This window comes from Priapulus caudatus, unplaced genomic scaffold, assembly GCF_000485595.1.
Source record: "Priapulus caudatus unplaced genomic scaffold, Priapulus_caudatus-5.0.1 Scaffold1001, whole genome shotgun sequence".
Lineage (NCBI taxonomy): Eukaryota > Metazoa > Priapulida > Priapulimorpha > Priapulimorphida > Priapulidae > Priapulus > Priapulus caudatus.
In genome coordinates, this window is record NW_014578062.1 from 77283 (window position 1) to 93412 (window position 16130).

General features: G+C 44.7%; 2 protein-coding genes across 3 annotated transcripts in view; both read right to left on the bottom strand.

Annotated features, from left to right (window-relative positions):
* LOC106814898 (ankyrin repeat domain-containing protein 13D-like) overlaps window positions 1-1382 on the bottom strand; it is a 51313-nt gene extending 49931 nt beyond the window's left edge. Inside the window, exon 1 of the mRNA XM_014819274.1 lies at window positions 1173-1382. Within this exon, the coding sequence (XP_014674760.1) occupies window positions 1173-1271 (99 nt within the window). The 5' untranslated portion in view covers window positions 1272-1382. The remainder of the gene's footprint in view (window positions 1-1172) is intronic.
* A 4412-nt stretch (window positions 1383-5794) lies between these two features.
* Window positions 5795-16130, bottom strand: part of LOC106814901 (proteasomal ATPase-associated factor 1-like) — an 18396-nt gene continuing 8060 nt past the window's right edge. Inside the window, exons 2-11 of one of the 2 annotated variants that reach the window (XM_014819276.1) lie at window positions 14710-14753; window positions 12496-12599; window positions 12086-12175; window positions 11014-11109; window positions 9729-9879; window positions 9324-9518; window positions 9102-9193; window positions 7732-7847; window positions 7368-7450; window positions 5795-6624 (exon numbers count right to left, since the gene is read on the bottom strand). In XM_014819276.1, the coding sequence (XP_014674762.1) occupies window positions 6455-6624; window positions 7368-7450; window positions 7732-7847; window positions 9102-9193; window positions 9324-9518; window positions 9729-9879; window positions 11014-11109; window positions 12086-12175; window positions 12496-12599; window positions 14710-14753 (1141 nt within the window). In that variant the 3' untranslated portion in view covers window positions 5795-6454. The remainder of the gene's footprint in view (window positions 6625-7367; window positions 7451-7731; window positions 7848-9101; window positions 9194-9323; window positions 9519-9728; window positions 9880-11013; window positions 11110-12085; window positions 12176-12495; window positions 12600-14709; window positions 14754-16130) is intronic. The other variant, XM_014819277.1, reaches the window with a different exon arrangement.

A 16130-nucleotide genomic window follows, 5' to 3' on the forward strand; every position in this document is an offset into this window, starting at 1 on the left:
CCGGACCCCCCGAGCACGCAAACCGCCTTCGGCGATTTGCAACTAGGACCGCAAAGGCAGCACCCGCCATGCTATAATGAAAAAGCTTGGTGTATCAAAACGAGTAAAAAATATAATTTTTAAGAATACCTTAGAATGCACATCACCAAATTGCACCATCCCCCCATGTAAAAACGTCCCCACATCCGAGTCATTCACTTTGCTACGACAAAAATCCTGGACCAGTGCCTACTGACCAGGACCAGTGCTTCCTCAGAGGCACTGGTCCTACTGGACCAGTACCTCCAATTATCAGTTTTTCACCCTGCTTGTAAAGAGCTTAGCAATACCTTTAAAATGATCTTTAAAACCATTGTTCTAGGACAAAAACCAAGGAAGCTATGAATTTTTGAAGTTTATGAATCGTGGTCAAATTTCATCATTGTTTTATTCTTAAAACAAAAGAAAAGTTGTGACCAGTTTATTGAAAAATACCATTCAATATGTCATGCGTGCCCTCAAAATTCATGCCGTTCAAAATTTGCGTGCCCTCAAAACTAGTCTGGCAATGCTCAAATTTACTCCAAATTAACAGTACATGAAGACAAATATACAAACAACAAAATAAAATGATTTTTAAAACTATTAGTATTAAAACTTACCTTCGTGTGTTTCGCTGATAATTTTCTTGGGCCAAAATTTTGACAGAAATTTTTTTCACTTCTACAAAACGGAATGAAAAAATTCGAAGACGAGGCAAAAGAGGCTAATGTGGTCTACGTCATCAGTAATGACAGTATTTGAGCTCAATTGGTAACCCTACAACACGCCATCCAAACGAAACGCAAGGCTTTGGTCCGTAGTGCAGTGCTGCACAGGTGAGATCGGAGCCTAGACCAGGAATATCAGCCGGACTCGCGCGGATAGTCACATACCTTAAAGTTATGGTTAGAGTTATGGTTAGGGTTAGGGTTAGGATTAGGGTTACAGGCGGGTTAGGGTTAGGGTTAGGCACATTGGTTTTATTGGGACCCATGTTCTCTATCCGGAGGAAGGTAACCTAAGTAAAACAAGCTCTAAAAGCAAAATTTATGATTAGATTGATGTGACCAATCAGTCAGTCACAAGTACACCCAATGGCAATGGCAATGAGTCGAATGACCCATGATTAAACCACGGTACAAACTACAAACCTTGTTTGTTGCAAGTTCCTGATCAAGTTTTCCAAATTCATTATGCCACACCAGACAATGAATAGGAAACGATGTTTCTCTTCTTGATTTGGCTGACATTTTTTAAGCATTTAATCAGTAACTACAGTAAATAGTACATAACTGTAGTGTATAACTAAAATCAACTAACGGGAGAAGAAATCGATGAAAACATCTTGACCTGAACCGGAAGTAAACAACGAGCTGCGCCGTGGCGCCATCTATCTAATTTTTTCCCCCTAGTTACGCATTTCCTCCCGCAAGGGGGCGCCTAGTATTTATACAGAACAGAACCAGAGCAATCACTTGCTGTCCTGTGTTCTGGTAAAAACTATTGCAAAAACCATACGAGTAGGAAGAATCCTCCTCATGTCACCATCAATGTATTCCTTTCCATGTAACAAATGCAATGCAACTAATTCGTAACTAATCAGAATCAGCACCGTGTTGTATTCATTAAGACCATTAAAGATGTGTCCATGCGTGAGAACATAATAATCATTGATTACACATAAGAATATACACAACAACCTCTTTATAGTTGTAGGTAACCAACGTTTAATAATTTATTCATAGTTATTTACAAAATACTTCAGGTAAAAAAAAATCTGCAAACATTGGAAATCTTATGTAAAAAAATCCACATATAATATTATAGAGTACCGAAGTGTGACGTCACGTTGGCAAGACAACGTACGGGCTGGTTCTACACAAGCCACTGGCTCCATAACATTAACTGCGTGAAAATGTTGTGCGTACGTAAAACACGAGTGTGTGCGCTGCAGACAGCGGTAAAGCATCGGTAGCAAGTCGATCTTACAATATTTAATAAATTTTAAAAAAAATTGAATTTCGTTTAAAAAAAAAAATTTTGTTAGTTTTTATTTATTTTTTTCGTTGCTTTTCACTTCCATCCTTTGGAAATCTATAAAAACTGCAATAATGACTCAGAATGATGGTTACAATCGGGTACATAACACGACACGCAGTTAATGTTACCAGAGCATATGATTGTGTAGAACCAGTAGGTTCGTTGCCATGCCACCGTGACGTCATCACTTCGGTACTCTATATACTCAACATTGGTGAGTGAATATCTAAGAGAATCCAGATGAGACGGGATACTAGAGAAGCGTTGCCGAAGGGAGATGTTGATCCAAAGCGCTTAAGCGCAGATCTTGCGCACAGTTCCGCGGCAAGGTGCACGCGACCGCGGGAACGTCCTACGACAGTATGCAGCGCTGGCAGCTATGGATCCGTGCGCCGAATGAAATGGCCGGCGCACTGATCCATAGCTGCCAGCGAACAGTCCGCAATTTTAGTGGGGGATACAGAGGGTAGACATTTGGGACGTGAACAGTGTTCACTTGTCATAAAAACATAAGTTCTCTCTTCGTAACCGAGCTGTGTGACGCGAAATCACAGAAAGACTGACGAAATTCTCGCGTTCGCGAACCTTGCCCAGTAATGGAAATGGCTGCAAGGACAAAGGCTATATAGACTGGGACTCGCTCCCACCTCGATTACCCATCGAGTGACTAATTAAGCTAAGCCGAGAACACGTAGCAATACATGCACAGAATGCGCACATAACACATACATCGCAATACATCGTATTATATGTTAGGACTCTAGGCTATAGGCAGTAAAAATAACCTGTATATAAATATAATTGGAACATTCAGCCTCAGGGTTTATTCATTTCTGTATTACATGAGCCATTATGAATTAGTTGTAATAGTGGGTTAATTTACGGTCCCAGTACACTTACTAGTTACTAACCTTAGCTATATCAGTCTATGGATCAGTATACAGCAAGTGCCGTACACTACAACTACTTGCAAGTACAACTTCCCGTCACTATGAATCATGATATTGATAGTAATGTAAATAACCCGACAAGACTGTACATATCAGTGTATGACTGCAAGTCTGCATCGCAAGATCAAGGCTGCACTGCAAGATCATAGATTCGACTAGCTCCAAGAAACGGTATTGCTAGGGTTAGAATATAGGGTGTATTGACGTTAGTCACACAGCCTGGTCGGGTTAAGATTCGACAGAACACGGCTACCGACCACCGCCCGGTATGTAACAAATTTGTAAAGCTGCATCTACGCTTGTTACATATTCTTATTTATAGTCGTTAGTCTGCCCATAACAAAATTCGACTTTCCTTTTAATTAGATGACCTTCCGATGAAAAAAATTCGAGTTGCGGCTTGTCATTATTTAACGAATCAAACGACGAACAATAAGAAACTTTTCCATGGTTATAACATAGACGCAAGACGCATGCTATCAATCCATGTGCATATAGATCTGTACCCGGTCGACAGTTCCACACGCTACACTACGTGAGTGTAGCGATATGCCGGAGTAAAGGTGGCGAACGGGTACCAGTCTACAATGCCTATAATCTCGGCGTTCGTTGCGCCGTCTATCGCACGCCATATGTACTACACTCATCAACAGAAACAACAAAGAAGAAAGTGCAAATTCGTTTTTTACAGCAAAACGAGCGCGCCGGGTCGCCAAAAAAGTTATACGAGCATTTCAAGCAAATCTCAAGCTACATGGGTAGTGAAATCGGTCGTCCAATCGCCAGAACTGCTCAACTCAGCGAACTTGCTGCTTGCCTTATATATGTAAACCCGTTGAAGGTGATGGAATGGGGGCAGCGAAATCGTGTTAGAATGCCGCCAGGCGGCGTTGGCGGGCTTCGCGCGGATATCCGGCTGCAGACTGTCCAGAGGAGAGACCGGATACTAGAGAGGCGATGTGCAAAGGAAGCATTGATCCTGACCGCCGAGCGCGGATGTTGCGCGCAGTTCCGCAGCAAGGCGCACGCGACCGCGGGAACGTGCTACGATAGTATCGGGTGCTGGCAGCTGTGGATCCGTGCGCCAAATCCATAGGCCGGCGCACGGATGCATGGCACCCAGCGAACAGTCACGATAAATTTTTGAAAACTAGTGGTGCCATCTATCGGACGGCATATGTGCGAGACGAGATGTGGGTGGGGGGGAGATGTGGGTCGCCGCACGGATGCATAGCTTATAGAAACACTGTCGAATTTGGGAGGAATAGGGGAAGTGTAACCCCCTTGGGGAGGCTGCATTTCTTGGGGGCATTTGAGGCGTTTGGGGTTTGGGGGGAGATAGGGGCCGTTTCTAGGAGGGGGGTGGAAGGGGGATTTTGGGAGGGAATGATGAGTTATTGGGGGTTTCCCCCTTGGGGTTATTTGGGGTGCATTTCCTGGAAGGGCATTTTCTGGAGCATTTTGTGTGGCGGGGAAACTCGGTTATGGGGGTCCATTCCTAGGACGGGGAATTTGTCAGTGGGGGAGGGGGGAATTTGGGGTGTTTTGGGGGTGGGGAACCCCCAATGGGGGATTTGGGGCGGGCCATTACTAGGAGGGGGAAGGAGGCGATTTTGTTTTTTTGGGAGTTGGGGGGAGGTGGGAGGGGCGGATTTTTGGGTGGGTCTTAGGTTTGGGGTTCGGCATATGTCCTAGACTCATGTGGGGCACGTTGCTACGGGCCATAGCCGAGGCCGGGCCGCACGCGTACGTGTTTGTGTGTGCGTGTGTGCGTGTGCGTGTGCGTGTGTTCACTGTGTGTGCGTGTGCGTGTGCGTGTTTGTGTGTCACCGTGTGTGCGTGTGCGTGTGCGTGTCAGTGTGTCACTGTGTGTGCGTGTGCGTGTGCGTGTGCATGTGAGTGCGTGTGCGTGTGCGTCTGCGTGCATGTGCGTGTGCATGTGCTTGTGCGTGCGTGTTTGTGTGTGCGTGTGCGTGTGCGCCCGAGTGTGCCACTGCGTGTGCGTGGTGTGCGTGTGCGTGTGCGTGTGAGTGTGTCACTGTGTGCGCGAGTGCGTGTGCGTGTTTGTGTGTCACCGTGTGTTCGTGTGCGTGTGCGTGTCAGTGTGTCCTCGAGCGTGTACGTGTGGCATGTGAGTGCCGATGTGCGTGTGGGGGGGGCGTGGGCATGTGCTGTGCGTGCTTTGTGTGTGCGTAAGTGCGTGTGTCGTCCGAGTGTGGTCACTGCGTGGCGTGTGCGTAGTGGCGTGTTTGTGTGTCGCTTGTGTGTGCATGCGTGTGCGTGTGCGTATGCGTGCGTGTGTCGTGGAAGTGTGTCACTGTGATGTGCGAGTGCGTGTGTGTGTGCGTGCGTGTGGTGTGCGTGCGTGCGCGCGTGCGTCGTTTGTGCTGGTGCGTGTGGCATGCGAGTGCGTGTGCGTGTTTGTGTTGTCACCGTTGTGCGTGTGCGTGTACTGTGCGCATTGCGTGTGGCGTGTGAGTGTGGCGTGCGTGTAGCGTGTGCGTGCATGTCGGTAGCGTGCGTGTTTGTAGTGTGCGTATGCGTGTGAGTGTGTCCACTGTGGTGTGCGATGTGGCAGTGTGCGAAGGCGTGTGCGCGTGCGTGTGATTGTGTCACTGGTTGTGTGCGTCGTGCGTGTGCGTGCGTGCGTGCGTGTCGTTCTGTGTGTCCTGTGTGTACGTGGTGTGTGCGTGTGCGTGTGCGTATGCGTGTGCGTGCTGCTGTGTCAGTTGTGTGCACGTGGTGCGGTGCTGCGTGTGGCGGTGTGCGTGTGCTGTGTGAGTGTGTCACTGTGTGTGCGTGTGCGTGGGCCTATTAGTCGTAAGTGTTATCTTGGCATTAACATTAGCATTAAGTTTACGATGTTTCTGACAACGGGCCCCTGGTCATTATATAATATATAGCAGATTATATGGTCAATACGTGACGTTTCATCCCTTATACCCTAAAGGGACTCGATGAGTGTTCTGAAAGTGCAGGTTAGTTGTATTGGCGGCCACTACGTGGCGTGGTCGTGCTGGTGCACGAGGATGGCTGCGAGACGTCTAGAACCATTACATAACCAATTCCTCAGTTGCTATAAGTCTTGGTCTACCTTTTAAACATTCTACAATACCATTTCAATAGCATACCATACCATTCAATACCATTTCACTAGTGTTATACTAAATCTGAGATTAGATGCAAATTTGCATTCTTTTTCATCTTCCAGATACATTCTGCAGCCTCAAATCAGAAAATTCTCATCTCTTTCGTTTATATAAACTGTTGTTTAGAATATCTGGATACATTTTCCACTCCTACTTCTGGATATCTTAATTTCTCTCATCATCTAATTCAGTATATTCTGGATAGTTTTCTACATCCCCTAAAATGTTCTGGATCCATTAGACATTTACACACAGTGCAAAATATGATGGAGCAAAAAAGGGAGATGCACACAACTAGAGCAGGTTCTGCGGAATGGAAAACTTCCGAATGCAGCCATCGCGACATGCAGTGTAGACAGTTCTCCCAGCATGTGCCACCTGGTGAATGGCATCCCCATCTGAACCGCTGAATTCAAGGGTGCTTTCCGCCTTTGTCACATCCCTGTACAGGCATGAGCCATCTCCTGTAACCGAAAAGGCATATAGAGGCACACCCCATTTCCCAACTGGTTTAATATAAAGAAAGGGGTTTGCAGAATTGCTATCTAGCAGGAGAATAACAGCCACGTATTGCATGTGACGTCTCATGTAAATGAGGTAATTTTTCTTAAGAAGCAGTATCATGACATGCACAGTGCAGCACCACCACAGAGAAAAAACTCCTTATTTACCTATCTATCACACAAATTATCCATACATCGAGTTACCTATCTACCTAAAGGAGTAGTGACAGCACAAGCTGCAGCATTTATTATCCATCTATCAATTCATTCATTCATCGATCTATCTGTAAACCCTTCCAATTTGGTCATTTAGTTAGTCAATTTGTTCTTTCATCCAGCCATCCAAGAAGTTATTGTGGATCTGGCTGTCTATTTGAGGAAAACTGTGTCTGTGTCCATTAATCTGAGCATCCATCCGTTCACCTGTGTATCCATCCATTCATCTACCCATCCATCTATCACACCATAGTGTGACACAAATACGGTGCACCCTAAATAACTACAAACCTGCAAATTACAATGCAGGATCTATGTTGAGTAATAACCCAGTCCCACTCTCACAGGAGCAGACTCTGGGTGATAGTTTTGTCTGATTTGTCTATCGCATATGCCAGATTAACGAGAGCAAAACTACTAATCTGCTACTGCTCATGGAATTTTCAAGAGAGAACCTGTGACAGTGCAACAATTTCCCACTACATTACCTGTGCTAAGGAGTATTCCATTATGAAATGGCACCACACACAGGATTGGTCCTCTGCTCTCACCCCAATGTTGCAATGGTGAGCTGTAATCATAGATGCAAGTGTAAGTATTTAGCTTATATGGTTCTTCATACCATATGTTCAGCTTAATTTCACATTGGTACTCTAGCAACCAAAATGATTCCAAGAAGTTCAGAGATCATGAGATGAAGGTGTGACCACAGAATTTGAGTACACCTTGTGGCTACAAATGCAACTACTGCACAGACCTGTATGGTTACAGTCTATAAAGAGTAACAGGCTATGAACAATTAGTCAGTGGCAATAGTCATGCTGGCCTTGGAATGGATCTGCCAGTGTTTACCTAATGTTTCGAATATCATATCTGTAGAGTTGGCCATTCTGTAGTCCACAGATGACTTCGGTGGATGACAAGAAAGCACAGGTGTTTACTGCCCCTGTGCACGTCACCTCAAATAACTAAAACACATAAGTTACCAATCACGTATAGAGTTGTAATATTAGGCATAGCTACTGCACAAGTCTATGCTGTATATTGCGAGCGATGCATCGACTACATACCGTATTTACTCGTGTACAAGTCAGACTTTTTTGTACGCAACTTCAATAAAAAAAATCAGGGGTGCGACTTACACACGAGGCTGAGAAATCTTGTGCAAGAAATGTCATCGTTATTGCAACCAGCTGCTATTGTAAATGCCAAACCACGCGAATGCATATTGCATATGGGCGCAGCAATCTTCAATAAATTACCGTACTTTCCAACGTAGGAAGACTAAGCCCAGAAAAGTTATTCTAGGTCTGGTCTTTTGGGCTTGCCAAATGGTTTCATAATTATTATTAATAATATTAATTGATCAGTCAGGGATAACTGCTAATTTACTCAGAGGACAATGACTTGTAATTAAGTGTGAAATCACTGTGTATCAAGTTTGCCGACTGCTATGATATCGTTCAGTATTGAACTGCTCATCGTTTACTTCAGTGGAACCAATTTGTAGGCTGATGACCAAGACGACCAAGAACAGGAAGATGAAACAGAGGACGTACCAGCATTATGGGATGCGGACGAAAAGTTGACACTTTTTGGCATCTGATGATGAAGAATCTGACTTTGATGGCTTTGATCTTTTAAGTTGTAATTAATAATCTTTTGTTATTAATTGATAATTTCATAATTGTGCTTAACCTTAAATGCATGTGCTTTAAATTGACTACGTCACGAATTTTCAATTTGTAAAATTTTTGTTGCCATTTTTTTACATTAAAAGCAAGAACTAACGGGACTAAACGTATCGTCAAATTCATACCTGATAAGATTGTTTCTCAACTAGTTAAAACACTAAAAAACCTGGACGATTTGATATTATATGTTCCTGACTTCTTTTATTTAATTTGCTTTAAAGACTTTTTTGATATTATAATATACTTTACAGTCACGTATTATGTATGTAGCGGCTATTCCATAATTATGTTCGTAATTTATTTTGTTAATTTCTTGTCATTGTTTGTTCTACTCATCTTCCACGTAAAATTCGCTTAATATATTATAAAAGTTTTGTACCAAATTTTCAAGGCAAAATATGGGGTGCGACTTATACACGAATGTGACTCATACACGAGTAAATACGGTAGTTTTGAGAATCAACGAGCTAACCTGTTTGCATGTATTCAACTAGTGACATTCACATTTGCAACACTTCTTAACCTTGCCTTTTTTCTAGACTGCAGTCCATATCCCTGAAGTGTACCATCCTCACAGGCTAAAAGTAGTAACACTCCCTCTGTCATGACTTCTCTGTCGCCTGCAAAGCAAGCGTGAATCTGACAACACAACTAATAGTACATACATTTATGCATATTTAAAAAGCAATCAGACGAGCCATCAGGACACGGTTGTGTAGCGGGGACAACGCTTTTGTGGTGATGGCTTACTGGGACATTTATCAGGTTCTCCCAGGTCTATCGCATTGTCAACGACGTGCACAGCACAGCAGTTGATCATGCAGCCGCAGTTAGCGATTGTATCGAGGCATGCCGACATCCCGACGTCCCAGAGCCGGGCTGTGCCGTCCCGCGACGATGACACCATGTTTCGACCCCTATCGACGATCGCCGTGCCTGTTATCCCTGCCGACATCAAAAACGCATTCTCTTCATATTGAGTCGTGAGCAAGAGGAACAAACGTAAAACAGGACCGCGCAGACCTTCACGGGTGACTGTCATACAACACACGGTAACAAGTTTTCATAAATCGATTAGGTTCAAGGTACCCGTGCCAAGTCTCTACACTACCAAATGTATGCGTGGCAGTCACTAGCGATATGTGATCGTCGTACCTCCAGTATGGCCCGTCAGTGTGGCTGCGCACTGACCCGTCTCTGCTGACCAGATTTTAATCTGCATATCAGCACCACCTGTTAACACAACGATGCCTGACGGAAAGAATCGGCATGTGTAGATGCTGCTCACATGCCCCTCCAACATCCTCTGTGAAATAACACGGGATGCCACGCTTTACCCTTAGCGGCTACTGTCAGTAATCAGCTAGAGAGACCGGGTACAAGATGGCGTTGCGCAAAAGATGCGTAGTTGCCCGACCGCCGAGAGCGGTTAAGCCGCGCACTTCCGCGGGACTGGGCGCACGCGACCGCGGTGTGTTGTGTGTAGCATCTCGCGCTGCCCGCTATACGAATTCGCGCGCCGAAGGAGGGTGGGGCGCGCGAATCCGTATAGCGGGAAGCGTAACATCGCGCAGTTTTCGTCACACCTACACCGGCTCGGCTATGGCGGCCTTGGGTGGGGGCATTTGCTGCTGCTGCTGCAGAGGCGCGCTGGGGCGCGCTGCGCGGCAGGGGCGAGTTTTTGTTGCTGCTGCTGATTTGCCAGTATCTACGATTAGCTACGTGTAAAAACTGGCACGGCCACGCCACCATGTGCTCGCAGTATTCGCCGGCCACGCCAGCGCAGGTGCTCGCACGACGTGCCGTCGCCACGAGCAGCGCGGGGTCAATAGGTTGGTAAAACCTCGCACGTACGCAGTCAGGCACCGGCACGGCGGGGTCAATAGGTTGGTAAAACCTCGCACGTACGCAGTCAGGCACCGGCACGGCGGCAGCGCTCTTGGAGATAGCATCTAGGCCGCGCCCGCCCACGTGGAGCGCCGTACGACACTTCGTAAAAAGCTCTGTGATAGACATAACGCTATACTCGGCAGTAGCACACGTCATCGCGTAGTGGCCAATGAGCGAGCGCGTCATCGCCGATTGACAGCATTTCTGGAATTTTCTTGTAGGAGCCACTACGTCTTAGCCATGAGGCACGCCACTCCAAAAAAAGTTTAGGGGCCGTTTGGAGATGGCCTTAAGCCGTCCATCCCGAAATGTCGGTTGGATTGCGCCCAGTTTTCGCGGAGTGCGTTTTCAGACCACTGTCTAAGGTATCTGTCTAAGGGGACAAAAAGGGGGCGGCGTATTCGCGTTGGGGCGCCGCAAAACCCGGGGCCGCAATTAGTCCGTCTAGTGTACATTTTTTGCAAACTGCTAGGCACACGTGCCATTAACGCAAGGTGGCACATGCTGATGATTTTTTAACTTTGATCATGCAGTTGAACTGCATACAGACCCTAACTTGTCCTGTTGAGGTTTCCCACACGATGAGTTTATCCTGTGAGCATGCTGACACGCCTAAGCCACCAGTTGTCACGTCAAGACTCAACACCTACAGCAGAAAATTGACATGATAACAGTAAGAAATGAAAGTGTCAATGACACTGTAGCTCACCACAAAAAAGGACACAAATGAGTGAGTGAGAAGAAGTCAGTTTTAATTGAGTAACCATCGACGTACATTATAGAAATGATTGCTATCTGTATATCGCAATAATAATTTATAAACCAAAATGAATCACAATTTGTGACGGTAGATGGTGCTATACCCGCTTTGATGTTTCTTAGCAATGGCATTCGAAATAAATAGGTTAAATGCTGCGTTCCGACATGTTTTGTAAAACTTTACTCTAATATAGACGTTTTATCGGCAGGGTGGAGAGGAAATAACAATTTTGCATTAAAGATATTGTCAATGAAATCTTGTAAAACGAACCAGACGAGTGTGACACCACAGACTGTTATCTGTTATCGTGTCTATATAATATGCTATATAATTGCCAAAACCTACCTAATTTGCATAATTTTTTTTTAACTATCAAAACCCCTAGCCCTTATTCATTCACATACCAAAAATGAGCAAAATCCGTTGAACCTGAACTGACTAATGGCAATTCCCATTTTTGCCAAAAAAATTGCCGTGGCTCAAAATTACGTCGACTGGCGTGCTCCAAAATAGGACGTTCAATATGGGAGCATAGCAGTAACAACTATACCCAATTTCAAACATGTGGGTCAAACGGTTCCTGAGTTATCATTGACCGTAGCCAAATGTTGACGGACGGACGGACGGACGTACAACGGACGACGACCCATGACAATAGCTCCGCTTGACGATGTCAAGGTGAGCTAACAAAATTGAACTACTTTAAAAGGGTTAGTTCCTCTTGCTTGCACACCTAATATGTGAAACATTATTTGAAACATTCTGCTAAACTTCATGTCTACACATTTCCAGTAATGTACATCACATACGCTAGACGTCTTATGAGATGAGATTATTGTATATGCCATGTAGCCTTCCTTACACTGTTACTGTGGATGTTGCTGAAGATATCTCCGGCAGCCAGGAAAGTGGCCGTGGTGCCACTGTCATGATGCGTGATTCTGATGCTGCGCTGTAAGTAGACACCATCTTTATCTTCTCGAATCTACCTGGCCTCAGTGTTGGTGCAAGCGTCCGAAATGATCATGCTATCAGACGCTAGTGCACTCGGGTACAAACAAGTGTATCAGTGCCACAGCATAGTCTACCTCAACCATAGTTTCCCGGCATACAACACATAAGCCAGCTATTGTCATATTAAATACAATCCCTCAACCACTACATCATAGCAGTACACCGAGCAGATATATTAATATTAAAACACATCGATAACCACCATAACCACTTCACTCATGAACTATCGTATATAGATATTATTCCCTCTGCAAGTACCTTGGTTATGTTGTCAGCACTAAACCCATCTGACGCAGAAACGTACGGAGCGCCATCTGACGAAACGCCAAGAACTACAAGATCACCATAGCTGGTTTGTGATCCTGCAGATTAAAAGTACATGCAAACACAAGAGCCGCAGAGCGACTGGGCTCATCTGGGGTCTGTTGCTACGGTTATAAACGTAAAATTTCAGTCGTGTGTAGTGACACATTTGTTAGGCGCAGATATGCAGATACGCAGTTGCGTACACATCATTGTTAGGACACGCTCACTATCTCCCCCCCATGCGATTTTGGTTTATTTTATTAAATGATACTTGCCTTTCACTTCGAATTTGTGTCATAGATTCACAGCTATCTATTTTTATCTATCTATAAAAGATTTCAACATATGACTCATGAGCATCGGAGCTCCCAGTTTAATTAGTAGGAAGGCGGGGAGTCCTTCTCCCACCCTCCTCCCCACATGTGTCCCCACCTCCCCCTGCCTCCCACTTCACTCCCCTTGCTCTCCACTTCCACTCATCCCTTCACCTCCATCTCCCTCCCCCCGCTTCACCTCCCTCCCCCTGCCTCCCCACCTCCCATCCCCTGCACACAGCATCCGCACGACCTAAATGAACCCCGTCCCGCTTCGCATACACTAACCGTACACACCCGTTTCCCCCCTGTCCCGTCTCAATTTACTAAACGCTCTCTCCTCTCTTTATCTAGACTGTTCTCTACCTCCTCTCCTTAATATATAAAAAAAAATTAAAAACCCAGCGATGATGCCTGTTTACTGCCTCCCTTCAATAATACTTCTTCCTATGCCCCTGAGTGACAGTCATAGAAATCAAAATATAGTGTCGCTAATATTTATGTAACCAGCTTAGTTCGCACAACTGGTAAATGGATACGCACGCCATAGCTACATATATATTGTTAAATCAAGAATGACAATAAATTATAATATTATACCGTACTAGTTATTATTATTCCCACTTAACAAAAGTTAACAATGAGAATAAAATCTAATCTCAACTAGGACCTCTATTCGCTCCGGCCAGAGCGCTCCTGCCCGCGCAATGAATACAATAAATCAATCCCCACCCCGAAGCGGCCATCCGTATACATGAATCCTACAGTAAGGACAACCAGGCTCATCCCCAAGAAGAATATTACCGCCAGCGCCGCCACCTAACCTCCTTCCCTCAACTCGTGAGATTAAACAGTACATATGCAGATATCGACAGGACAACAATATATGAATAGAAACCCGGCCATCGCCAATCGGCTCCCGTGTCTTGCCATCATGCGAGCAATATACACTGACTACATCAATTACACCCCCTTCAGCCCAGGGGCGGAGTGCATAATAGACAGACTGCTTTAGCAAAACCATAAGATTAAAAGAGCCGTAAACTCTATGTCAAAACAACAACATTTGCCTCTGCAATTCAAACTGTCAACTTACGCACCACATTGACAACAGGACTGGCCACTAAAAACAAAAGCAGTCATCCTATTTAACCACAAACCAAATCAATTGTCTTACCCCCTTGAGGTCAAAAGGATTATCCGACCACGTTACTCTCGCACTCGATCACCACGAAACAATTCACCCACGGTCCTTATCATAAAGCCATACAAATAGCCATGTCACCCCCGCTGAAACAAAAAATTTCATCGCTCCGTCAGACATGTCCTCAGAAAATAATAAAATCTGCCCTGTGCCCCCTTAACTTCATGACCTGTGACCCTCCAATTTCGGCACACAGTGACGGCTTCTTCACTAACATCGATGCTAATAAACACCCAGACTATCCACCGCAGCCCATACCGTCCCAAGCACGTTAAGCATTATGCAATGCCCGACAAATGCTGCATTTCCCTCCCTAAATACCTTAAAGTACAAGGAGCGAATGGATCCCGCCTTACTATATTACAACCCACCTCAATTGACCCTTGCACTGCATTTGACGCCCCAGTACTCGACATCCAACTCGTTTTCGGATTACCCCCCCACGTCCCGAATATCGTGACCGTACGTCGAGCGGTTAAGATTTGTGCCCAACTGTTGACGGACGGACGGACGCTCGGACGGACGGACGGACGATCGTGCGATTCTACAAGCTGCATCTGACTATGTCAGATGAGCTAAAAAAGCATAAAAGCATCCTATACTTTTAAATTCATTTGTCACCCACATTACTTTTGTTACAAAACTCACCTTTCTTGCAACAAACCCACACTTTCCTTTGAGGTTCTTGAGTACTGAAAGTGATAAACATTAGTTTCAGTTATGTTATGGAAACATCATTTGTAGTCAAAATTTACACAGATCTACCCTTTGTATTTCTTGTAAAAAAAATGATAGTAAAAACTGTTACGATTCTTGCTGGTTAGGCATAACAAATTAAATGCCCGATATTAGCCAAATCTTAATTATCATATAGTGTTCCTTATATTATTTGTTCCTTTAGCAATATAGTGACTATCTTGCAATCGGTGCAAAAGCTCTTAGCTTATGTTACAATGTTCATAATATACCGATGAAAATAAATTTTACTTGAACTTGAACTTGCATGATATGTAGATATACGTGGTGGGAATGGATGAATGCATCTCTGTGGTCATAAAAGTACTACACTTATTTCCTATTAATTTACACAGATAGACCAGGTTTTATGTAACATGTACTGCATGCTAGCAATTTCCTATAGTAATAAAGTAATGCAGTTAATCCATCTCAAAAACTATAACACACCTCAAATTCAATAATCACATATTTATCAATTCACACCATTTTCATATATAACACAATAATGCACATTTGCTAACAGGTTAATACTGATTAAAACACATATTCACTGATAAATAATTTTAGGAAACAGACAATTGAGAAATAATAGGCGACTAAGGCGATGTATGACAATTATGAAAGTGGTTTGAACTACAGAACTATTTTGGTACAGTATATCACTTGGTAGTATCAGTAGAGAATAGGGAATCCCTAGCTATTATCTACTCCTGGTAGTATATACCACTAGCAGTATTTCCCCTGGCCAAATAGGTCTGTGAGGTGGTAAACGTTTTTTGCGATGTGTTTGCACATTTCGAGGACCTAGCAAAGCGAGCAGCGCAGGTGCTGGCCAAGCTAGGGGGTCCGGGGGCATGCTCTCCTGGGAAATATTTGAAAAAACGGTGCAATTTTGTGCATCAGGACTAAGCTGTTCTGAACACATCGTATGAGACTCCTGAATCTCTTTTTCAAGTTGTCAAAAGTTTCATCAATGAGCAGTGGTCGAAATTAGCGGTATCCCGATATCCGTGGAATAGTAGATTCTTGTGTTGGATACCAGATTTCAATGCTTGGTATCCCGCCGAGATAGTAAAAAAAAATCGTCAAAATCGGGGGGATGGTGGTTGTTGAGCATAAAGGGCCGGACACACCAGGCGATGGCATCGGCCGATGGCATCGGCGTGAAAATCGCCTGGTGTGTCCACTCAATCGCCGCCGATTTCATCGCCGGATGCCATCGGCCGATGCCATCGCACAGATCAAAACGTTTTGATATTATCGCCCGATGCAATCGCCTGGTGTGTCCGCGACCGGCGATAACATCGCCCGATTTTACAATTCATCAGCCA